Source organism: Marmota flaviventris, chromosome 4 (genome assembly GCF_047511675.1).
Source record: "Marmota flaviventris isolate mMarFla1 chromosome 4, mMarFla1.hap1, whole genome shotgun sequence".
In the NCBI taxonomy this organism is placed as follows: Eukaryota; Metazoa; Chordata; class Mammalia; order Rodentia; family Sciuridae; genus Marmota; species Marmota flaviventris.
This window is the reverse complement of record NC_092501.1, coordinates 15,623,136-15,649,590: the sequence shown is the minus strand read 5'-3', so window position 1 is coordinate 15,649,590 and position 26,455 is coordinate 15,623,136. Positions and strand designations below refer to the sequence as shown.

At 47.3% G+C, this 26,455-nt stretch overlaps 1 protein-coding gene across 2 annotated transcripts in view; it reads right to left on the bottom strand.

Annotated features, from left to right (window-relative positions):
• The window catches only part of Afap1l2 (actin filament associated protein 1 like 2), a 90,100-nt gene that overhangs the window by 33,073 nt on the left and 30,572 nt on the right, over positions 1-26,455 (bottom strand). For both annotated transcript variants that reach the window (XM_071610692.1, XM_027930229.2), the window contains exon 2: positions 2,229-2,357. In XM_071610692.1, coding sequence (XP_071466793.1) covers positions 2,229-2,357 — 129 coding nt within the window. The remainder of the gene's footprint in view (positions 1-2,228; positions 2,358-26,455) is intronic.

The window sequence follows — 26,455 nt, the reverse complement described above, 5'->3', positions numbered from 1 at the left end:
GCCCTGGCAGGGTGGGGAAGGACTGAGTTTATAAGGGTAAATCAGAGCAGAACAAAGGTCCCCTGCAGAAGCTGTGCAGCATGTTAAACCAAAAAGGGACCCAATACAGGAAGCACTGCCAGTGCGTTCACACCAAGAACTATGCGACAGACCCATAATAAAGAGGTGTGTTCCGACTCCTGACAGAGGCGGTCTTTCTAATTGATGTTCTCAAGTCCGAGCACATCCTGAAAGGTCTGGGGAGTGTGCTTTAAAGGATTCCACAGATGAATCCTGCTGCAGAGTGAATCAGCCCTCCCTGGCTTTCCTGCTTTGTTCTGAGATTTCCCCTCTGTTGTTCTCACGGAGGGCGCGTGTCTTTGATGTGCAGGCTGACGCTGCTACAAAGCCAGGAGGAGCCTGGGAACTGCGGGGTGGCCTGGGGAACAGTGATGGTAAGGCGGGGCTCCAGGAGAGCACCCCTGAGCAGAGCTCTCCCAAGAGGGAAGCTGATGGGCACCCAGCAACAAGCGTCGGCCCTACCTGTCTCTGTCACTCAAAGAACAGAAACACTTGTCCCTGGGAACAAAGAAGGGCGAAGGAGCCTTTAAGTGCTGCCTGGCAGATTCAGGCTGGCTGCAGGGAGCATTTCTGGCCTGGAGCAGGTGGAGACTTCCCTCCCCTGGCACAGACTTGAGCTGCTCCTACCAAGAGGCAGATGGATAAGATGCCCTTACTGTCCCCAAATAGCACTTCCCATTGTCCAAACACCTGACATAAATTCAACTCAACTCTTATGGCTTCACAAGGTTTTTCTTTTTTAAAAAAAAATTCCTAGTCCGCTAGAAATGAAACCATATGTCCCCCAAGAAGACTGGAACAGAACCTTCATAGTAGCCTTAAAGCAGAAATCTGAGAGCAATTCAAATGTCCATCAGCAAATAAATAGATAAGCAGATTGTGGTGTGTTCCCAGAATGAAACAGTCCGCAGCAATAAAAGAACATATGAGTGGCATGCCCAACAGCATAGACAAAGCCACAGGGACTCACGTAGGATTCCATTTGTACAAAGCTCCAGGATGCCCTTCTATGGCAAGAGAAATTAGAGCAAGGGTTCCCTTGGGTGGGGGTGGAAAGGGAATTAACTGAGATGGGGCAAGACAGAACCTTCTAGATAACAGAGATATTCTATGTCTTGTTTTGTGTGGTGGTTACACAGGTCCAGACCATTTTCAAAACTCATGCACTTGTGTACTTAAGATCAGCACACTTTATTATATGTAAACTACCACAGTAAAAAAGATGGGAAAGATAAATTTAGGATTCTGTGAGTTACAGGGTCTTAAGGACATTTTCCTCTTTTCCCTTTAGATTGTATAATACTGGAAAAGTGATTTGAACTCTTTGGGCCTCTGTTTCCCTCTCTGTAATAGCAAGACCAACCCCAGAGGGGCATCTTAAAGATGAAACAAGTTCATATGTGTGCAGGGGACTCACTCAGTTCAGTCTTGGGTGTTATTATAATGGTTCATTTACCTCTTCTCTACTTTTAATCGGTAAGGAAGAGAGTTTTGAAAATACTTTGTTTAGGGGCTGAGGTTGTGGCTCAGCGGTAGAGCACTTGCCTAGCACCTGCAAGGCTCTGGGTTTGATCCTCAGCATCACATTAAAATAAATAAATAAATAGATAGATAAAGGTATTGTGTCCAACTACAACTAAAAAAATTTTTAAAAATACTTGTTTAATACTTCACTCAGGCTGAGTGCTCAGATATTTCAGGGGCTCCCACTTAAGTCACGTCACCCCTGCAGCCATTGTTATGGCTGAATTGTGCCCCTGTACACTAAACCATAGGTTAAATCCTAGCCCTCAAGACCTCAGACTAAGGTTATATTTGAACACGGGTCTACAAAGGGGTAACTTAGAATGAAGTCACAAGGTTGGGTCCTAATTCAATATGACTGATGTCCCCACAAGAAGAGGAGATTAGGACAGACACATGCAGAGGGAGGACCTTGCAGGGGCACTAGGAGAGAAGATGCTCACTGGCAAGCCAAGGAGACAAGAATCAGAAGGAGCCTGCCCTGCCGACTCCTTGATCCCAGATTTTTGGCCTCCAGAAGTGTGAGAATAAATGTCTGTTGTTAAGCCACCTGTCTTTGGCATTTTGCTATGGCAGCCTGAGATGTCGAGCAAGCCCTCTTTCTATCTCCGTGGGGTCTCTCCTTGCCCTGGGCCCACACTTACTGCTGCTCTTGGTGTAAAGCCGGAGGAGCTCTGCCAGGCCACTCTTCTTCACCACGGCGGTGCTGCTCAGGTTCTCCTGGTCCAGAATCTTGAGGAAGAGGTCCAGCTCTGACAGGAGCTGCTCCAGGGCTACAGACCAAAAACAGGAAAGATCTTTCAGTGGCTCCTTCTCCCCAAAGGCCCAGCTCGGATACACTTCTGGATCCTGCAGCATCCACCCACCATCCCTCTGGTTGGATGTGAGGCCTGGCAGCACTCAGGGTACCCAGCCAGGAGGTGGCGTTCTCAGTTCTAGGGTCACATTGAGAGAGAAACAGGCCCTTGACTTGGAGATGGATAACCTCAGCCACAGTCGCAGGTCTACCATTTGCTGGAGAAGCAACAGTGGCCAGGTTGGCCCAACACCCTGAGTATAAACCTTCCATTGTTAATATAAGCCCTCACGAGGTTCTGTGGGAAAACAAAACACAGCCTCCAGATGTTCTGCCAGTCATGCGCTCTGCTCTCAGAGGTGTGGTTATAATCAGGGTCATTTTCATCTTGGTTCTCTCTGGGAGACTTTGAAACTATTATTTAAGCCTCTCAGGTCCTTTAATAAATACTTCATAAAGTTCCTTCCAGCTCTGAAATCCTATGGCTCCAAGCCTGATCTTGGTTTGGCTACATGGCTCTCTAAAGCACAAATCGGATCACAGATACCCACCATTAAAAGCGGCTTCTGTTCCCCTGATGCCCTACTGGCCTTCTCCAGACTCTACAGTGTCAGCCTCACATTCATCACCTCACTTTGCAGCCCAGCCACTGTGCTCCTCTGGCATTCCCATGCCATGGTCTCCTCCTCAGGCAGATCCTACATCCCTCTGGTCTTGGTCTAGATACCATTCCTCCTGGGATGCCTTCTCTGGGCCTCTGGAACAGTGAGGGCTCCTTTGACAGATGATCCCTTTGATACTGGCCCCTCTGGAAGGCCCTAGAAGGAACAGAGCCTGTGGGTGCTTAAATCTCTTCTTTAGCACTAAAAGTTAATGATCTTATGTTGCTTTGAGACACTAAGCTTGGAAGTTTGTTACAGCAGCAACAAGAAACACATACCCTCTCCCAGTTCTACTGTGCTATCATGTAACTTCCTGTGTCACTATTTAACTATAAGCTCCAAGGACAAGCTCTATGTCTAGTTCACATTTCCAGGGTCTGGCATAATGTCCAATAAACATTTATTGATGGATTGAATGAATGAAAGCAAAGCCAACCCATTCTTATTATTATTGTGTACCAAAGTCACTCCATAGCAGTGTACAGGAAAAATAAATTTATTGCCTGGATTAGAACTGAAAGGAAGTCCCCTGAAAATCTAAGATCTGGCATTAGGATAGAACATGAGAAAGGAAAGGTGACTTGAAAAAGATCTCAGCTTACTTTTCTAGTTTCACAGTACAGAACAACACTGAGAACCCAAATAATTATCCCCCCCCCACCAATTAGCCTAAATGAAACCAACCCCTAAACTTCCCACATGGACTAGCTATTCTAAAGTAGGCCCCCAGCAACTTGCTACCATCTGGAACCTCTGGTGGCCCTGCTTGCATCACAGCCCCTGCTTCAAACCAGACCAGGTGCTCCCTCTCCTTCTGAACAGTCCTGTAGCAGTCTCACTCTGGGAGCCAATCAATGTTGGAGAGAAAAAAAGGCCCACTGAGGCAAGTCCACACTACTTTGTTCACCCTCTGCCCTGTCTTCCTGGCACTGCTGGTCAGACCTGTAACCACAATGAGCAGATGTATAAATAGCCAGAGGGAAGGAGGCAGGCAGCATGGGACACACGAGAGAACATGGCAGAGACCAGGCTCTGCCAGGAGACCAAATGCTTGATCAAAGAGGATGAGCCACAGGGCCTTCATAAGACGACAGAGACGTATCAGGGAAGCCTGGGCACCATGGGTATTGCAAGACGAGGCACCCAGCATCTGTCATCTTCATGGGAAAGGGTTTCCACCATCTGAGCCAGCAGGGCGTCCCAGCTGGAGCCCCTGCCTCAGCCCCAGGCCCTGCTATAACCACATCGGCTCACCAAGGACCAGGAGCCACACTGCCAGTCGCCCTGTCCTGGTCCAAGCTGATGGAGCTGCTGTGTCTGGACAACTGAGCCAAAGCGGAGAGTCCTAGAGGTGGCACAGAGCTGAAGAATGGAATTAAACTAGGGAACAGAGGGAGAGAGATGGCAGCCAAGTTAGGATTCTTTCCTGAAATAAAGTCAGGAGGATCCATCACCCAGCCTTATAAGTCTGACTTCTGTGAACAAAGCTCTACTGCTATTAAGTCAACAAGAGTTTATTCAGGGTCCCCCTAAGCTGGCCCCAGAGAAGATTTTTTTAAAAAATAATAAAATGGAGAGGCCTTAGGTCGGGTCTTGCTTTGTTTTTAATAGCTATTCATGGGTTTCCTGTGGGCTGCAGGATCTCCACAGGCTTTAGCAGTGAGTTTAAAGACGTTAAAAAGGAAAACAAAGAAAGAATATGAGGAACACACTTGGAGCTGTGGACTCCGCTCCGGCAGACCAGAAAGAGCCAAAGGGCCCTGCAAGGCAGCGGCGTCTCCACCACGGTTCTCTGACCCGGTGAACTTCTCTGGGCTGTGCCTCCGTGGCTACTTCAGACTGACTGAGTGGAGGGAAAAGCATGAAAAGTGAAAACCTCGTATCACTTCCACATCCTCAGCTTTTCCGCAAAGTTTCCTGGTTCCTGGAAAACAGCCTTTGTTTACATTTCATGTGAGCAAAAGGATGGGAAGCATGTGCCTGGCTCTTAAGAGACAAAAGTGACCCAGAGAGATCCTCGACCTTTCCGGAGGCCTCATATCTGTGGACAGGGCATCCTGTGGACACACAGGGTGAGGATAAGATTAATTCACGAGTGTCTGCAAGGACCAGGAATGCACCAAGGAAAGAGAGGCAAACTCTGAAGTTCTCGGAGAGAGGAATTTGTAAGTTGGTCATTGAGGAACGCCTGGAAGCTCACCAGGAAGTGGCAGTGCTCTGGCACCAAGGGCCCAGGAAGCATGAGGGCAGGTGGGGCTGGACTGAACGGGGAGAAGGTGGGCTCTGAGGCCAGACGGTGGATTGGGTAGTGGAGCAGAAGGTGACAGCTTTATCTGAATTGCTTAGGAGTTACTGCAGAATCCTGCAGGACCTGGGACAATGTCGTGGGCAGTGCAGGCTGGAGATGGAAAAACTCTGAAGACAGTGGGGAAAGACAGCTGGAAGGGGAGGCAGGGAGGCCAACTAGATGACCGCATTTGTGCAGATGAAAATAATGAGGCTATGACCTAATCAGGGCAGCTGGGCACCATGCCATCAGCTGTACCCCCACCATCTCCTGGTCTCACAACCACCCTGCAGGAGCACAGCTGTGGTATGAGCTACTAAGGCTGACTTACAACCTAACTTGGTCACATCTCCAGAGAATAGCAGCACTGGGGTTCAAACCCAAGTGTGTCCAAGTTCAAAGGACTTGCTGTCTGCAATGTGCTGGCTTTGGTCATTCCCAGGGAGCTGGAGAGGACTACCTGAGTCATGGCCTCTGCTTCCTGGTCCACCATATACCCCAAGGCCGGGGTTGAGTGGGGGAGACAAAGAGACAGGTACAGCCAACAGGACGTGGTGATCATTCAGCGAGATGTAGGGACTACAAGGGAAGATAACCAGGTGTCAGAGAGATGCAGAAAGTCATCAGATGCACAAGCCTGGGGATGCTACGGTGAACCTGGCAGCCATGGTTGCTGCCGTTAGGGACCTGACGGGCAAGGCAGATGGGTGGGGAAAATGGTACCAGGGTGCTCTATGTCAGGGCAGTGCCCATACTTTCCTTTCCTTCTAGGATAGTTGTTTTAGGTTAAAGGTAAGCACCCAGATTAATGGGACCCTGGAGAAGTGACCAGAGTGAGATTCCAGGAACCAGAGGAGTCATTTCCCTTTCTCTTTGGATCCACATGGTTCTTCAAGGTCCACCCAAGGTCCCTCTCTGTGCAGCTGCCCGTGACCAGCAGCACTCAGGTCCCTGGCCAGCTCTGCCTCCCTAGAATCTGTTCTGACAAAGCCAACTGCTCCCAGTCATCTCAGGGCTTATCAAGTCTAGATGGTAGTCCTTTCTGGTCAAGGTCAGTCTTGGTCAGTTTGGGCATCTAACAAGATGCCCATATGCCAGAGGCTATCAGTGATCCCTGCACAGATGTGTCTCATTGGGATTCAGCTACAGACTCTTGGAAATAACAACCAACAGGGGCAAGGCTCCAATTTGCGACAACCCCAGTGACATTTTTCAATCCTCAGGGCTCAGAGGAGTGGGCCACCCCTCGGAGGAATGTGGCTGTCCATTGAGGCTCCGGAACGTGCTCATCGCATCTCCTGCTCCCCCACCGTCGCCCACGCTTTTCATTTCGTCTCTTCCCGGTCCTCCAGTGGAGGGAGGGGAAAATAAGCCTGTTGTTCATTCTGGAAACTGTAGGCCCTTGTGCAGGCTTTCCATCCTGGCTCTGTTAAAGTTCAGGGTTGTCTGCTCAGGGTCTGACAAATCATCAATAAGATTCTTGTTCAGGGCTTCCAAGGCCCACGCAGAGCTGGACGGTTCAACTGCTCGATTCATTGCCTGGGCCTGGAGAAGCCCCGCCTCCAGATGACCTCCTCCCCCGGCTTTCCTCATCTTGGGGCAGTCTCCCTCTTTGGTCACTAGGTTCCCAACCATAAACGTCTTCCCAACCCTCGGAGAAAGCTGCACTTCACGGTTCCCCTGCTGCCTGGTGCACACATTTTTATTTTTTCAGCTGCGTCTGCTGATGGCCCATGATCGAGCAGGATTTTCCTCCCTGACATCAAACTGAGCAGACCCATCCTTATGTGTAAGGCACATGCCCCCTCCCCGTTTCCCCAACATGACCAAGATCAAGCCGCTGGGCACATTAACCTCCAAAACCCCACTGCGGGGACCAGCCAGTCGCAAAGCTTGTGAAAGCTCCTGGGAGAAGCGGCAGCAGCATGTGGATGCAGCAGAGGGGCAGGAAAGGCTGGACTGTTGCTCCTGATCTGAGGATCCTCACACTCTCAAGGTGGGCTTTTGGGAAACAAGCCCCTTCACTCCATCCGAGAAGGGAGACCACAATGACACCCTGTCTTCCACCGTGCCCCAAACTGAGTCAGCCTCTCCCAAGCACCTCCTGTGTGACCTGCATGATAGTAGGAAGTAGGACTTTTTTATCCTTATTATTATTTATTTTTGTGGCAAAACACATATAACACCTACCAAATTAATCACTTTACAGCTCTGTAGCATTAAGTACATCCACAATGCTAGGCAGCCATCACTGCTAGCTAGTTGTAGAACCTTTGTTACTACAACAAAACCCTTTAAACAGTCACTCCCCGCCCCCTCCTCCCCCAACCCCTGGTAACCATGAATCTGCTTTCTGTCTCCATGGATTTGTCTATTCTGGAAATGTCATATAAATAGAATCATATACTGTGTGAACTTGTGTCTGGCTTCTTTCACTTAGCATTCTGGTTAAGGTTCATGCATGTTGTAGCATGTACCAATACTTCATTCCTCCTTACAGCAAATAAAATTTTATTATGTGGATATACTACGTTCTGTTCATTTATTATTGGTGTTGGAATTTTTTTAAACAAAAAAATGTTTTTCTATTGGGACATAATTTTCAGACCTTAAAATCTTGTTTTTACTCAGTGGCTCTGTTTCAGTTGTGGTAGTTACCACACCATAATCAAGACACAGAACATGTCCATCACCCAAAAAAGTGTCTTTGTGCCCTTTGGTAGGCAGCTGCTTCCCCACTACATGGTATGGCATCCACAGCCCATGGAGTCCGACTCCAACAACTTCTTGTAAGGTAGAGATCCAGCCGCATGACGTGGACAAGAAGGCTATCCCTTTCCCTTGCTAAGATTACCCCGTTCCACAGATGGAGGGCGTGTTCACACAGCTTCTCTACTGGGCACCTAAAGAGAAACTCCATAGGTCCCTAGTCCCCACACCAGTGTGTCGTGGTGCTCTGGTAGCATCTCGCTGCTGACTTTCAAGGCCATGCTCTATGTGAAGTCCACTTAGCACCTGGCCACTCAGGGACATGCACACAAAAGGTAAAAACGGTGCAGAGAAGCTTTAACAAATCCCAAGATTGCTCTGAGTGTGACCTGGGACTTCAAGAGAGTTAAAGACTTCCCAGGTGATTCTAATGTAGCACCAAGGCAAAAGGCCACTGAGCTAGACATGGGTTTCATGAATTGCTTTATGAAGTCTTTGGACTTGATAAAAATCTTTATATCATTCCTTCAAACTCCCCATAGTGCATCTATGGGACTCAAATCTGATTTATATGTAGAACTTTCCAGGTTTGTGCCTGTTTCATGAAGTCCGATGCACTTGAAAATAGTTTTCCTTTCCTTTCTGGACAGTAAGAGTATAGAAAGCCAGGACCAGGATATCCACATGTTTGCATGTTGCTGAGCTCAGTTCTTTGTCCTGCTTAAGCAAGTGGAAACTCTTAGCTCTGCTGACCAGCACCCAAAAGATTCATAGACTCCCCCATCAGCAGACTCAGACCCCAGGAGACTGAGCCAGAAATGTAAATAACTTTCCCCAGTATAAATGCTCCAGGAATTGTTCTTTATCTCCGAGAAACGGTGAAGGGGGAAGGGCTTTGCTTCATTTATTAGCAAGGCGCATGGCCTGCTCCCTGCCGCGCCTGGCCTTCGAGGGTCATCCGGCCATCATTTTTGCAAGATCTGCTTTTTCTCACCTATCTTTGAGTCTCATCACTTAAAACACTTTCTCCAAGAACAGCCCGCCCTCTGCATTCCCAGATCAGCTATGTGAAACGAGGAGATGGGACAGATGCTTTTCTGCGGCCTGCACTACTGGAAAAACAACTCGACCTGCTCACCGCTGAGCTCTCAAATGGAACAAACCTCCCCAAGAGCACAATTCCAGCCCCGGCTAAGAAGCCAGCTGGAACCAGAGCCCTCAGATAGGGGCCTTCGGAAATTTACACAGTAACAGCAGAAGACATCAAACCAAGCCCAGCGAGGCAGAAAAGACTCCAGGCCTGCCCAGGACACCTCCACTGTGCCCCATCGCCCAGAAGCCTGTCCATACAGCCTGACAGTGTGAGGCTGCTTCTTGGTGATTCATGTTGTTTTCTATTTGCCCCAGGAATGGAAGTTCTTTGTTCCCAATGAAACTGAAAGCTCTGGTTTGGTTTCCCCCACTATGCCAAGACAGTGCTCAGGAAATACTTGCTGAAACATGGTGCTTAAAGACACACACACACACACACACACACACACACACACACAGCCTAAAGAAAGCTCCCTCCACTAAAAGGTATGGACAGGACAGTCCAGTAGGCCTCGGCTTACTAATCCCTGGCCACAATTCCAGTGGGCCAGTTGACGTCACTAGAATGAGTAGTCAGAGGTGGCTGATGGGGTTGAAAGGGCACAAGGGATCACACTCCTGGATGGACCTCCTGGGGGGGAACTTTCTCAAGGATCTAAGTAGAGAGGGTGCAGAGAAGACTGCTCTCCTAGGGACCCAGAGAGAGCAGTTCAGGAGTCATCAGAGAGCAGACTTGAGACACTTCAGGTTCCTGTGGCCACCACGGTCCAGGCCAGACAAAGAGACTTTGGGGATCAGGGGGCCTTTGTTCCCCAGCCCAGTTAGGACATTCCTTACATGCAATCTGCCAGAAGAGTGGCTTCATTTGGAGTCAGCGGGGGCCAGTTATGCGGGTGGGAGGCACAGAGGTTTAGCTGGTTATCTCCCCGTGTGGCAAATCACTCAAACCACCGCAGTCTCAGAACAAGAGGCTCTGGGGGAGGGGTCATCCAAGTCCACACTGGAACTTGGGAAATACTATGTCTAGACTGAGTATGGATTCTACTGTGTATAGGAAAAAAGATGGTTGGAAAATGACAAGAGCGGTTATCGCTTGGAGGGAGAATTATGAGAAAGCTGTCATTCCTTGCTTAGGCTGTCCCCTACTCCTTCCGGCAGACAGCATGGGGTTACTACATGGAGAGAAGGAACTGCCACAGTAGCCACTGAACTTTCAGTTTGGGCTGTAAATTTAGACTTTTCCCTGTTCACCTGAACTTGCATTAGAGAAAAGGATACACACTAAAGACGTATGGGGAGGAAAAAAAAAAATCATTGTATGGTTCGGATCTCCTGCTTCTTTCTAAAATTTGGCCAAAGTCATGAAATGCCACTGAACCCATGTGCTGGTGGGGGCCATCAGCTTCTTGTTAGGGACCCCTAATTAAACATTCTGTGCCTTAGTTTTCCTCATTTGTAAAACAGGGTTAATGATAATACCTACTTCAGCAGATTGATGTGAAGGTGGAAAAATAACCCCACAAAATGCTTATACAGTAAGGTAAACTTCTGATGCAAAATAAAATCCTAATTACTTCTATAAGACAGATATAAAAACTCCCTTTGCTACTCTTAAAATATGCAAATCCATATTATAATTTTAACTGGACAACTTCAAAAAAGAAATTGGAGATGTCCCTGCTTGATTTTGTGGGGTGGCTAAGCTCTGTCCCTACAGAGGACAACAGGGGCAGTAGATGTAAAACTTGGGCTAAGCCCTCCCAGAGAACTGCCTTCACAGAAATATGGTGCAGAGGACAGACAAGGGAAGATTTTCAAAGCTTCCTGCAACTCAGCTGAGGTCTCAACACCAGAAACAGGAAGAACAACAGTCAGTGCCAGGCTGTGACTGGAGAGGGGGCTACCAGGTCCTTTGGTACCTTTGCCCCACTGCATACATCTGCCTTGATGGATGTCACTGGCAATTTCTTTGAGTGAGGAGCACAAGGCTATGAACACCACCACTCTAGAAGGAACCATTCATGAGCATGTGCAGTGGGCACTTGCTCTCCCCTCTTCCCAGCGTCCATTCAGGCATATTTGCAGCAAATTTTCCTTTGAGAAACCCCCCCCCCATTTACCCACTGTCCATCAGTACTTGTGGTTTGGGTGGAACTACCCTCAATGCCTCAGGCAATGGGCATGACCTTGGACCTAACCAATCAGAGCATTTCATTCCAGCAGCCACAGTGATTGGCTTAGGGAAAGACATGTGACCAGAACCAAGCTAATGAGCCACGGGACTCTTCCTGGAACTTCTAGGAAGCCGGCATCTCTTTCTTCAGGTGTTGAGCTACTAACGTGTTAGCCTGAGGAGGCTGTGGCCATCTTCAGGAACAGCCTACCTGAGAAGGAAGCACACCCTGCAGGTTCCTGACAGCTCTCCACACAACTGGCCTCCACTCTGTTAATGTGGCCAGGCATCCCATTTTTTCTTTAAGCCAAATTGGGTTGGGTTTCCTTCAGTAGTGGACGACTACAGCACAGTTTTGACCCTGGAATCTGGGCCAGGCCATTTATACACACAATTCCAGTTCATCCTGTGAGATAGGTACCATCATTCCCAGATCTGAAACCAAAAGAAGCTACATGGTTCCATCAGGACCACAGACTAAGTATCAGAGCGAAGAATCAACAGGTCCTTCTTGACCCAAGCTGAGAGTTTATTCCATTAATCTGAGCCTTACTTACACGGGGAAAGATTTGCTTCTTAAAACAGACTATTTGGGGGCTGAGGGTGGAGCTCAGCGGTGAAGCACAGGCTTAGCATGCATGAGGCCCCGAGTCCGATCCTCAGCACCCCACCACCACCACTTAAAGCACCTGAGAAACCTGGGCTATAATGTCACCGAGATCTGGGGCTAGGGGACTGGAACAAGTGGGCAAAGAACAGTGAAGACAAATCCCACTGGCCCTAGGAGTAGAGAGTGAAAACTGAAGAGGAAATTCCACAGCCTAGCAAGGAGAAGCTGAGCAGGAGGCCTCTCGGGAAAGGGAAGGATGTGAAGGAAGGCCTTCACTCATCCAGGGAGTCAGCTCTGGGAGGCGGCCAGATGGCAGAAAGTGGGTGAGGCTACGATTCCTGGCTCCTGGAGCACAGGAGCAATGGAAAGACAGCCAGCTCCAAACCTCCATGCCTGACCGCCAGTGTCAGGCACCAGAACCTCGGGACCAAACAGCTGAGAGACTAGGGTGGATCATGACCATTAAGTTATGGAAGAGATGAGAAAAGGGTCAGCCCACAGTGATCCTTCATATGAGGAAGAGTAGAGGAGAAAAAGCCCTGAGCAGTCTTGAAGAGGTTAGGAATCAAGTAGAAATGAATCCTCTGGGTCTTCTTAGCATTCTTTCCCCTCCTTTGGGTCAAGGACCTACTCCACCAGGTGGCCAGGTGGCCAGGTGGCTGAGCCCACCTCCACCATGAGACAGGATGAAACCAAGGTCTGGCCATCTTTCTCACCACGATGATGGGCTCCAGCAGCCCATATGGATTTGCCATGTGGCTTTGGGAGAAAGACAACCTTCTCCTTGGAACTTCAAGCCATCAGGCTGTGTCTTTGGAGCTACAACAGAGCCCTCGCCTTCTGACCTGGGGCTGAAACCAGTGCTCAGAGAAGAGCAGAGCGGGTTACTGGAGGGAGAGACCTCAATCAAGAAACTCCCCTTGTTCACAGAAGCAAACGATGAACAAAGGGTTGTCCCATGTCAACCACTCCCTTTAGAAGGCATAGCTCAATTGTTCAGAGCACAAAATGGTCCAAGAGTAGCTTTAACTTCCCGCCTCCTTGTCTAAACACAAACACCAAAGGCCAGGTAGTTACTCTGGATGAGCCACATGGTGACTGGACCGCCTGATAAACTGCTGACAATGGCCAACACAATGACGGGTGTGGCTGTCATCAGAGCTGCTTACCAGGGCAGAGAGGAGCAGGCCTAGGGATGGGGTGCCGCCCCTGCAGGAGCCCATCTTCTTCCTCTTTTCCTGACTGGTGCCCATGCCCCTGTGCTACCCTCTATGGAAACTGTGGACATGACCCGTTAGTGAGCCATGCTGAAGGCTTTAAAAAAAAAAAAAAAATGTAGTTAGTTCTGCTCAATTTTGCTGTGAATCTACTTTGTTCTAAACAATACAGCATATTTTAAAGAGCAATAGAAAATATTAGAAAGCACAGCATCTGGGAAAGGAGCACATTATTTCATAAAACCTTTGTTTCGAGCTGTGGCTGTGTGTGTGCCCTCATGGGTGTGTGTGTCCCGAGATACAATGTAAAACACATCCGCACCATGGTTACAATCAAAAAGTTTGAAAAACACTACCACAAGTCCATGATCTCTTTCCTAAAATCCCCTCAAGCCAGAGGGGATTTTTTTTTTTTTTTTTTTTTTTGAGATTTAGTAGAATTCAGATTTTAGAAATGTTATGTAGTACACAATCCTTTAGCAGGATCTGGGAAACACTGAAGAATAAAACACATTAAGATTTCTACAGCAAAATATACAAATACTTATACCAGCTAGGATACACAAATTATAAATTGCCTCACATCATTTCAGGGCAGGTTTTGTCTACAAATTAGTTTGTGCCAGCTTCCCAAAGAACTTCTGGTTTTTCAAGTTTGGGGATTCTGGATTAAAGAAATGGATGTAGCCCTATGGGGGGATTACACACAGGTTTTCTCTCTTTTTCTTTTTGGTACCAGGTGTTGAATCAGAGGTGCCTAACCACTGAGCAACATCATCAATGCCTACCCACCTTTTATTTATTTATTTATGTATTTATTTTGAGCCAGGGCATCACTAAGTTGCTGATTTGAACTTGCCATGGTCCTGTTCAGTCTTCAGAGCCACTGGGATTACAGGCATGTGCCCCTATGCCTGACTCATAGTAGGGTTTTGATGGATTAGCACAAAGTGGTGAGACCTAAGAAATTCATAGGGCTATGGGAAGGTGAGCCTTTTAAAGACCCTTCTCAATTGTACTTTGTTTCTAAAAGGGACTCAGTGACTGATGGTCTAATAAGGAATTGTCCTATTATCTGGCCACTGGCCACATGTGGCGATCGAGAGTGTAAAATATGGCAACTCTGATTAAGATGTGATGTAAGTGTAAAATAAAGACAATTTTGAAGTCTCAGTGTCAAACAATTTAAAACCATGTAAAATAAACAATTATTACGCTGATCACATATTGAAATGATGGTATTTTGGAAGTAGTGCCTTGAAGACAATGTAGCTTTTTAAAATTAATTGTGCCTATTTAATAAGTTTAAAATTTTAGATGTTATTTGAAATCATACATGTTCTGCATTATGTTTTTATTGGACAGCACTGGTCTAAAGCATCCATTATAGACAGAGCATTTTGTTTTGGTTTTTGGTGCTGGGGGTGTAACGGAGGGCCATGTGTGCTAAGCTCATGCCCCACCCCTGAACTGCACCCCCAGCCCCTAGGCAGAGCATTTAAACACACGGGGGAAAGTCATCCTTCTGATTAAAACAAAACAATGATCAGAGAGGGAAGGGGACTTTGCCCAAGTCACACAGCGAGTTTGTAGACAAATCCAAGCTTCCTAGCCATGTCCATGGCGTTCTCAACCCAATTTCAAGGGGCCGCATGTCCTAGGGAGTAAAGGAACACAGGGGCCTTCTTTAAATGGCAGCTCACAGGAGCAGCGAGCCAGGAGGGCTTGGGGAGGGCCCTTCTACGTGTCAGTCGTGAGTGGCGGAGGTGCGAGGGGCTGAAGGAGGACGGCTTCTCCTCAGGAAAACAGCCAGGGCCTGGATGAAGAAGATCTGGTTGCTCAGTGCCGGCTGTACCTTGTTTACATGAACAAGTGCCAGCTATTCATCCCAGAAAATATTCTCAATTAAACCCCTGAAGCCCTGCTATCTAAACAACTTAAAGGTATCCGTTTGGGGTCGGATCATTGTTTTTGTTTAATGTTTCAGCCAAAAGTTGTCAAAAGAAATTGCTGATGTACAAGTTCAGTCCCTTCCAGTGCATTTCATTTGGGGGGGAACATTTGAAGTTTCCATTTGGCTCTTTATTCAAATCTCCCTTTCTTCCTCTGGCCACTCTCAAAGGGACCTTGGCGCTCCTTATCTCCCCAGCCTGCCTCCTCTCTGTGCTCCAGTTCCTCCAACACTGCGGCCTCCAACCTCAAACCCCCCCAAATTGTCTTTAGCCACTTTTTCTCTGGTGTAACCATACTTTCTGATGCACTCCCCCCTCCACACACACTCTGGGAACTATGGTCCTCTGGACCACGAAAGCCGATTTTGCCATTATCACCCCAAGGAATTGTCATAGTTTTACTAACCCACAGTCCCCGCCTCAACCTCACCAAGTCTCACTGCAGCCCTGCCTACCCGCCACACTTGTTCAACACACTTCCTAACAACTGCTTAGCAAGTGTTCCCCAGGTGGCAACTGCACACCCGTGGTCTGCTCAGAGACAAATTGAGCACCTACTCTCTGCCAGGACCACGCTAAGCAATGCTGTGGGAAAGACAAACAGGCCAACCCCCATTGCTCTGCTTCTTGACTCACAAAAGAATGCATGCTGCCATTCTGTTTACATGAAACACAGCAACGCTACCCGGGTCCCCTCCTCTCAAAGACAGTGCTACTAAATTGAGGCTACTTCTTATAACCAGTGATAGCTTAGAACCCAGCCTGCTTCATAACTCTCCTCCCCACCACAGTTACTTTCCATTCTCTCAGGAGGGGCGATTGGCAATATGCTACGTTTCTTTTGACTGTAGGCTACTTGTTTTTAAGTCCCTCAAATGCTAATGTTGTGTTTGTCTCAAGCCTGGAGCCAGATTTCTACAAGATAAGTATCCAGTTTCGGAGTTCAGCATCTCCAGGACAATCTTAGCTCTGAATCCCAAACTTCATTGAGAAGTTGCTTACTTAGAAATAAAGCTGGGTTTAAAAAACCCTGGGAATAAAGAAGCTTCCTTTTGTCTTCTAATGCTGTAGGTATAGTCTAGCATAGAGTAAAGGAGAAATAATAGTGAACTCTAAATTCAGCAAGAACATTAATGATAGGCAATTTTCTGCTGAAACAAAATAAACAACACAAAATGCTATTGAAAATAAGTATAAAAGAAAAAGATGAACACAACTCAAAAGAGGACAACTATTTTAATTAATAATATAGTCAACAAAATGATAACAAAGCTTATCTCACAGTGCTCAGCCTTATAATAAACCTATATGGTATAGAGAATCATCCCTTAAAGAAACAGACTCAGTAAAGTCAACTTCCCCAAAGTCACATGGCTAATAAATGCAGACCTGAAGTCAAATCACTTTGATTTCTCCCACCATACCCTCAGCTGGCCTCCCTTGTAATTTCTTCTTTCACATATGAATAATAAAATAAAATAATCCACAATCATTTCAAGATGAACCTAGAGCAGGTATCTAAGGAGCATTGTTTGCTTAGATCTGTGCATAAATACAGAAGAATTCTGCAAGTTCACTTCAATCCTGTTCATCAATACAAGTTGCCAGTGACCAAATTATATCCTCTGAGAACAGTAAAATAATAAAAGAAAATGGAAAAAGGTCCAGGAAGCACATTATGACAGGTGCTGAGAGCACCGTTGTTAAGGTTTCTGGTGTGTGCGATTGAGTTATTCAAACACTTGACAAGTTTATCAGCAAATCTTGCAAGGTAATTATTTTGCTCCTGTGATATTTGTTAAGCTTGGGTAGCCAAACTGCAAAGCTCATCCACTTTATTATGGGGTTTAGAATGACATTTTGGTATTAAAAAAGACTAAATGACTTCTAACCAAATTACCTAATAAAAAAAAAAAAATCTGCCACTCAAATGTATTTTGTGAGCCCCGCATGCCAAAATGCCCTGCAATTCTCATCCTAGCCGCTGGGAAGGGCAAATGGCAGGAAGGAGGCTCAGTGAGGCCCACAGACCCGTGCTCCTGGTGGGATTCAGTGGGTCATCTGGAAGTGCACCCACTTTTCCTTGTGTCCTGTGCAGCAGGTCTGCTCTGTTCAGTGGTTTCATGGCCACCTGTGCCTGTTGATGGAGAGGTAAAGACTGGCTGCACGTGATATTTGAAGGTAAGCCCACCTCTGGCTACTAGGAACAGGTTTCAGATATGTGATCTCTTGGCTTAGTGTAGACCTGGTCAAAGAAACCTGGGTAGCTTCTCTCTCTGCCCCATAATTATGTGTCACATCCATTTTTTTTTTTTTAAAGAGCACTAAATGGTCAGTACAAGAGGCAAAGGAGGCCAGAAAATATCCCACCTCACCCAATCCAATTCTCTTTTGGATTTCTGTCATGGCCTCTCCAATCCTGTTTCAACCCAGTGTAGGACACTGCCACCTTACTAGAGCTCAGGATGAACAATTATCACAGAGAGTGTGATGGTTAACTATAATTCATCAACTTGCCTGGACCACAGGGTGCCCAGGTGTCTGAAATGAGCACGGGCAGAAAGTACTGGTAAGTTTCTGTGTGGACAGGTGTGGGGTTGTGTAGCATTCCTGTAACGTCGTGACTGATGCTGGCCCAGAAGTAACAAGGCAACCTGCAGATGACTCCCCAACTCCTAGCACCTGACTTTTAATACAGGTGTGTACCTCACAGGAAATCGACCAGGCATTGAACTGATGGTCTAGGAACAGCATCCACTCAAGACTGCACTCCCACCTGATGTGAGAGGATGGGACAACTCAGGAGCTAAGTTTGTGAAGCACAGGACCTCCCTGACTCCTTGTGGGCAATTGAGGGGTCACATTCCATTGCGGGGCACTTTTGCAAGCCAACTGTGCCACCGTGCTTCTCGCAGATTCATTTCTTCATTCACTCATGTCTTCACCAAATATTTGTGGAACATTTAATGTGTGTTAGGTCCTCAGTTTCAGCCACTAAATTAAAAGGGTGTGGCCCCCTTAGAGGTCACATCTACATGGCCTCAAATTTATGTTGGCTATTCTGTACCATTTGGATCAACATTAATACAAATTCCCCCCAATTTTTAAAATCAATTTTCTGTTGGTGCATAATTATACATCAAAGTGGGATTCGTTGTGACATATTTGCACATGTATAGAACATTTTGGTCTATTTCAAATTTCTTACCAACCCAGTAACTCTATGATTTTCCAAGCATGAATGGCCAGCAAAAAAAAATAAATAAATAAACCTGATTTTTTTCCTACAGCTATTTTATCATGACAACTGTCAAATTTCTTCTTTCTTATGGTGAAGGGTGACCCAGTGTATAAAATGAGCTGGGCTGAAATTTCTATGGCTACACTAACAAGCTGTGCAAACTTCGGCAGGTTTTATCACTACTTTGAGCCCAAGCTTTTCCACCAAAAGGAAAATGGGGAAGAAGTCCTATCTATTTGGAGAGTTGGTGTAAGGATTAAATGAGACTACACAGGAAAACACAAAGCCTGATTTGATAAATGTTATTTTGTATTCAACCCCTTATAGTGGGTGATTTGCAGTGCCCCAAGAGATATATCCAAGTTCGAGTCCGTGGTACTTGTGAATGTGACCTTATTTTCAATTGAGTCTTTGTAGATGTAAAAGATTAAGACTCTCAGGATGAGATATGGGAATAGGGAAAGCACTATACTCAAGAACAAGGATCCTTATAAGAGAAAGGAGAGGGAGACAGGAGAACAGGCCATTGGAGCCCATGCAGAGCTGGAGGGCCACTGCCAGAGCCGGGGAACACCTGGAAAGGGAAAGGTGGTCCCCGAGGAAAGCTGGAAGAGGCGAAGGACCCTCCTGTGGAGTCCTTAGCGAGTGTGGTCCTGCTGAGACCTTGATTTTGGACTTCAGGCCTCGGGAATTAAGACAGAATAAGTCTTGGTTGTGTTAAACCGCCATATGCAGTCGCAGTAATCGGTTAGGGCCAGCCTAGGAAGCCAGCCACCCTCTCTTCCCCAGTCACAGAGGGCAAAAGATTTGTACCTAGAAAGCACAGGGCCCCTGTGAAGAACAGGCTTCCGCCACGTTAACCTGGCTGGGAAAGGTCTGCTTTTCCATCCGATTATGAGGTCCTGATTAGGTTTAAAATCAGCACCAAGAACTTTGCAATTTGAAAATATTCATTCTGGTGAAAAATAGCCTCCATTTTTGCCACAGATCACCGTGTGGTGAGCTGGGACTTCTGCACAGGAGCCCAGCAGGTGCTGCAGGACAGCTGCAGGGAGCCTGGTGGAGAGGAGGGTGCACGGGCCATCCTCAGCCGAGCTCACACACACCCCCACCCCAAGGACCAAGCCTCTCACACCCTCCAGTCAACTTGTAGGAGTAGCGTGGACACATGAGCAGCAAATTGGGGAACTGGTTCTGGAAGTTGGGGAGAGGCAACTCTTGGAATGACCCTGACTCAGAAATTCCAAGTTGTCTTTTTTAAGGTCCTTGAGCCCACGGGCCTCTCACAGCCCACCAGCCCACTACACGTGCCACTGTCATACAGATTACATGTCAACAGGGCCACGTTCCCTCTGAAGCATCTGGCAGAGCTTTGCTGGCCCAGAAACAGGCGGGTTACCCACTGTGCCACTCTAGAGGGCCAGTCTGCTGGCCCTGGAAGGTCCCAGAAGGGAGAACAAGGTTGGGCCCTCGCTCTCTGCTGCTGACCTCTATCTGCTCCTTCTTGTCCTACTATCGCTCCAACTAGTAGTACTCTCTGAATTTTGTTAAATTTCATTTAATCACCCCCAAAATTTAAACGGATTTTATTAACAAATGTTACAGGACAAGAGTTCAGTAACTTTCTTGAGATTATAAAGGTAAAAAAAGTGGCAGAGCTAAACTCAAGGACTGGATCTTTGGCCTGGGTCCACTACTCATCCCCCACCTCCCGGAGGCCTTGCTTGACCAGTCCATTTGGTATTTGTGCCCCAACATTTAGCTGTTGTGTTCATACCATGAGAAGTATAGCACTATCATGAAAGGCCTGCTATGTCCAGGGATCCTCCTCTGTTGTTATTATCTCCAATCCCACAATGACCTAAAGCCCTGTCCCTATTTTACAGATGGGGAAACTGAGGTTTTGAAAGGGCCTTGCCTACAGCCATAGGGCTTTGTGGCACAGAGCAGGATTTAAACCAGGGTGCCAGGGCTCATGTCCTTTCCCCACAGGCCCCTGGGGGTGCCATAACTGGATCACAAAGACACCTCTGAGCAGCAGCTGTTGCCATGGCCAATTCTGCTAAGGGGCCGGGAGCCAAGCTGCCTTGACATTTGCTCTTTGAGCTCCTTTTCCAAAGCTCACATTCTCCAGCGCAGGTTGCTGCTCCACTAAAACCCCAGTAAAGTCACAGCTGTGACAGCTGCAGAGGGTTTGCCCCAGGCTCCTTCTATTGGCCTGGTCAGGAGAGGGGTCTGGCAATCACCCTTCATATGACTAAGACCCTGGGGACCTGCATGGATGTCCCTGGGCTGGCAGCTTAAGACAACAGAGACTTACTCTCTCTCAGTTCTACGGGCTGGAAGTAGAGATTACATGACAACAGGGCTTCGTTCCCTCTGAAGTCTCGGGCGAGAACCTTCCTTGCCTCTCCTTTTCCAGCAACCTCAACATGCCTTGGCTTGCAGCCACGTCACTCCAGCCTCTGCCTCTGTCTTCATGTGGTCCTCTCCCTGTGTGCCTGTGTGTCCAGATCTCCCTCTTCTTGTACAAACACAGGTCATCTGATAAGGGCCCACCCTGAGCCAGGATGACTCAGGTCATCTTAACTTGATTGTATCTCTAAGACCCTATTTCCAAATAAAGTCACATTCCAGGGTTTAAGACTTGAATATATCATTTGGAGGACACAATCCAACCCACAACAGGGGACAAGGGAGCCCAAACAAATCTCCTGGTTCCCTGGCATTAAGCAAGACCCTCCCTCCTCAGCTACAAGGGGCTGAGCTGAGGTACCAGGCTGGCTACAGAAGGGCAAGATGGGCACCTCACTGGGTCCACCTGCTCCTCAACGGGCCATGAAGTTTGTTTTAATATCTAGGCCCCAGATCAAATGAATGAAGTCCATCTTGGGGAGTCCAAACACCCAGAGGCTCCCCAGTTGATTCCAATGATAAGACAGGATTAAGAACCAGAGTTCTAGAGCAGAAGAGCACCGAGCCATTGGTTCAAGAGTGGGGGTAAGTCACAGGCTGCCGCTGCTCCCCAACACGTGCGCCAGGGTTTCCCCGACTCCATCGGCTGCGACCCTCCCGAGCAGTCAGGGCCTGTTGTGCGAAGGCCTCTCCTCTCCTACTCCCCACCCCGCCAGCCCATCAGTTTCATGAGGGCAGTTCCTCTGTGCCCGTCTGGAGCACCACTTGCCCACGGTGCTGAGCCTGGGGAGTGGCGCACAGCAGCTGCTCAAGACAGGTCTGCCGAAAGGATGAGCCATGAATATGAGTGATGAAGGCACTGGGAAGGGCACTGGGAAGAAGGCCAGGCCTGGGAGGAGTCCTGCCATTCATCCAAGAATTCATGACCCAGAAGACCGTGCAACACCCACCCAACAGCTCAGGTATCCACGTTCTGTCCACAGGGTGGCTATTCTATGGTGGGTGTGGGGAGGAGAATGGCAACTGCTGCCTGGGTGATCAGAGACAGCAGAATGGTGTCTGGGCTGAGTGGATCGGGATCAATGGAGACAGCAAAGAGCGTTCAGAAGACGGTAAGCGGAGAGGTGACGGGGAAGGGTGGCTGAAGCACAGACTGCAGGTCCCCAAGCAGTGAACCAACTCCAACAACAGTGGCCCTGCAGATGGGACAGCCTTCAGCTTCCTCCCTGGGTGAAGCCACCTAGGTGGCCATGAGAAGTCAGGGATGGCGTGGAGCAGAAGTCACAATGGAAATGGAACTGTGTTAGAGTTAGCTGGCTGTGGAGCACAGGTGACAAAACAGAAGGGAGACAGCAATCTAAAGCCTATCTTGCTTTGGTACAGCCACAAATTCAAGTTACTTCACTGACAAAGGCTATCCATCGGGGCTGTCTGGTGAGCCCTGCATACTGTCCAGAAACCTGAGAAAGACCTATTTTACAAGGACAACAGTCTGAAATCCCTTAGATTTTCAATAAGAAGGAATTCCCTCTTCCCTTTCTCAGCATACATACTCGTTAAATCACTGAGGTCACCTTGGCAAAGAAAGTGGCTAAGTTCTCCAAGCCTTGCTTGACTCTCAGTAACACGACGATACAGTGTTATACAAACAAAATGTGCAGAAGTGTCCAGAAATGCATCATGGTCTCTTCATTCCCAAGCCAACATATAACCCAGGAACCCCCAAACATGTGGGTCATCCCATTAGTATTGTTATTTTTGGTGATTCCAAGCACCAAGCTAACAGTAAATGTAAATTAGGCACCAAACTCTCAGTCACAGGTGGCCATCCTGATGATCCAGAACACATCTGAAATGATTTTTAAAATTTTTACTAATATGAAAATATAAAATTTTAAACCCTCATAGAGAACTCATACAGAAACAAATATCATTTAGGACTCAGTTTGAGAAACAATCTTTATCCTACCTAGGAAATCATCTGCAGAAGCCTCCAACAAACTGATCTCCATCTTCATGTGGTCACGGTAGGACTCATGATCCTCACAAATACCTTTCCAACCCAAGTCCATCCATATCCCATTTCCACAATCAGTCTAAGGAACAGTCTGTCTTTGACCATTCTTGCTCTTCTAGATATTCCTCATGTATTTGTAGCTACATCTTTGGGGCTGAGGTGGGTGGCAGAGTTTTCTGCATAGGAACAGTGTTTAGGGAGCAAATTCATTCATTAGAGGGAAGTGCCCCATGTCTTAATTCACTATAAGGAAGCTACTTTACTGTGGGCTGTACAGAGGCAGCCCTGGTGGGGATTCTAGAGGTGGATGCCCAGCACGCAGGACTGTGCAGAATTCTCAAAACCAGAGGCTGCAGAAGATCATGGAGGGTGGGAGGGGATGTGCACTATCCACTACCTTTGATCAGGCCATTTATTTGTGCCCTGTAACATTCCTAAAGGATTTCTGAAAATGGGAACAGAAAACCAAAACCCAAGACACAGGAAGGGTGAAGAATAAGAAACAGAGCTCCACCTTTCAAGGTCATCAAAGCAGGAAGGTCAAGGGGGGCGGGTATTAGTCTTACATTCTTATCTGATAGACAGAAACCTTCCCCTTCCTTCGGAGTGACCAGCTTTTCCCTGACTCGGGGTTGTAAGAGGAATCCCTCTCATTTGACAGGTCAGCCCCCACCCCACCCCCATGCTTTTCCATAAGAACACCAAGCTGGTCAGCTAAGATGGCCAGGCCACGCCACACCCATGAGCAAGGCCCCAAATGTGTGGGAAGTGACAGCCCACACATCACTTACTGGCCAAGCTTAAAGGAAAACAGAGCTTTGGGCGACTTCCCATCTCTTCTATGTAACAGGAGCCTTCTTGACAAAGAGCCTTCTGGGAACACCCTGTCTGTGCCAGGGCAAAGCACCATCAGCTGTGGGTAGACACACACGCGGGGATTTAGATTTGCATCAGGCCAGCCTCATATTCTCAGAGCAAAATTTGGGGGTGCCTAACATTCCAGGGGGCACACTGCCCAGTGATCTGGTGCACTGTTATCTTCAGGGAACCCCCCTCCCCCAGCTCAACACAGAGCGGCCCAACGCCATGCAAAGCCGAAGGGACAGGATGTGGTTGTGGGCAAGAGCTAAACGTGAAAAGGGTTGTTTGCAGAGCAGCAAGGAACTGACCAATAATGAGCCCAGGCCCCAAAGCAGCTGATAAGAGGAGGACAGAGGCCAGGTTTGAATGCAGCCCCCAGTAAATCACTGTTAATTGCAAGTGAGAGAGGAATGAAGGCTGTGCTTGAACTTGCAAGTTTATTTCAGGTTATTCCAAAGTCTTCCTGGGCTTCCTGGCAAGGAGGCGGAGGAGCGCAGAGCGGGTGGGAGAAAGACTGCTCTCCGGCCCTTTCTGACTGTGGGATAGTGTTTTACAACATGGACAGCAGCAGCTGAGGGCTATGGAAATGCGCACAGATCTCATACAAACAGAACGTTTGCTTATCCTTCCTGGCCTTGCAGGCCAGGCTGAAGCATGGCATGTGGGATAATCTACTGCATCGACACACTAATGAGCACCATGCACAGACAGGGAGCAGTGATAAGCAGCATGAGTCACCAGGAGCGAGATTCCACAAGTGACTGCCAACAACGAGCTGGTGCAACAATGTCCTACTTGGCAGAGGAGAAAGGAGAACACAGAAGGCAAATGAGTGGATAAAGGAGATACGTCATATACACACAGTAGAATATTACTTGGCCATAAAAAGGAAACCTGCTATCTGTGACAACATGGATAGACCTGGAGGACATTATGGTCAATGAAATACGCCAGACCCAGAAAAACAAGTACTGCATGACCTCACTGATACAGGGAAACTAAAAAAGTTAAAACAGAGTACAGAGTGACAGTGGCCAAAGACTGGTGGGGAGGGAAATAGGGAGATGTTAGCCATGAGTACAAACTTTGCGTCATGAGATGGATGTGTTCTGGGGATCTCACGCACCTTGTGGTGGTGGGAGTTAATGATAACATACTGTATATGTGAAGTTTGCTACAACATAGGTCTTGAGTACGCTCACCACGCGGTCTTTGTCTTACACATCACTCAATGGTAACTCATGAGAGATGATGGCTATGCTAATTAGCTCAACTGTGTAAGCTGCTTCACAGCAAACACATGTCAAATACTCACGTGTGCCTAAGTATGGACAAGGTTTTGTCAATAATGCTTAGGGCAGGAACCTGCACCTCCTCAAGGAGGTGGCCTCGCCATCACTCCAGATTAATAACTCTAACACAAGTAGAGCAGAAATAAGATCTTGTCTTTCATGGCTGATTTCTTGATAGGGAGCTCAATTCCAGGTGCGCCTTGGGAAAACAGTTTCCTTACCTGGGTATGAAAAAAAAAATCACTTCTGATTTTTAAAAACTTTTTGTTATGGAAACTTTCATAGACCAAGTAGAGAAGGGCGAAATGAACTCCCATGCAGCCAAGTAAAGCTATCACTGAGCTTCATTAGCTACAATCATTTTGCAATTCTGATTTCATCTCTGTCCCCCACCCCTGCCTATATCACATAAATATTTCAATGCACCTTGATCAGATAAAACCTTTGTACATTAATTTGAAGTTAACGATCACAAAATTAATATGACCAAATTATGTTTTTCACTTTTGGGGGGCACCTCCTGTCCATATACAGGATAAGGAGGATAGGGATGGGAAGAGGCCTCCCCTGGAGTTGAGATACCCAGTCGTCTTTTGCCAGCACCAAGCAGGCCAACCTTCCAGACCCTCAGTTTCTTCACCACTAACAGAAAATCAGAGAGGCTAGTATTTCATGTTTTATTTAAACTCCAGCCACTCCAAATACTGCCTATAACAACTCACATTAAGAAGGTGATATACATGTGCATATAGGTTAATTTAAATCCATACCCCAGGGACAGAGAGCTACTGCTTAAAGTATCCTAATCAAATTGTACACACCAGAGACTACTGGTTAGTTGGAAAACATTGATTAGAAGTCCACAGCCCAGAAGCAGTTACTCTACATCTTTGGCTATTTTTGTGGATTCTAAAAATGTTTCTTTACTGAAATGAGTGGTATTCAGGAAAGATGGAGTGGCTGGAAACATTGTCCCAGCACCTCCACCCTCGCCTGACCAGGATATAAGAATCTGGATAAAGCCAGCTATTTATACCATCCCAGTTGCATCCTAGGCCCAAAGCAAAACACAGTGCAGTGTTCACCCAATACGTAGAGATTCCATTGCCTGATCCACCTGAGTAGCTAGATGCTACCACTACAGTTTTCTTGCACTTGCCTTAAGACAGGTGTTAGTGCTAGAGAGCTAGTGCTTCATCAGGCCCACAGATCAAACTATAAATTATTGTTTGGGGGGCCTGCCTGCTAACAGATGTTTGGGTGCAATTGAGTTTGGTTTGAGAACTGTTTTCAGCTTGACATCAACTGGGAATGAAATTGTGGGGAGGGGATCTGCAGACCTGTGTACATCTTACCACTGGAGGGAACCCATGTTTTCCAAAGCACCCCAGTATGGTTATTTCCCTACTTCTAAAATTTACTTTAGTTATTTCTCTCCATTTCTTTCCCTCTTCTGCTAAATCTTGTACATTTGTGATAGCCCAGCTCAAGACTTGCTTCCTCCAAAAGCCACCTTTAGCCATTGGCACTTAGGCAACTGTAAGGCA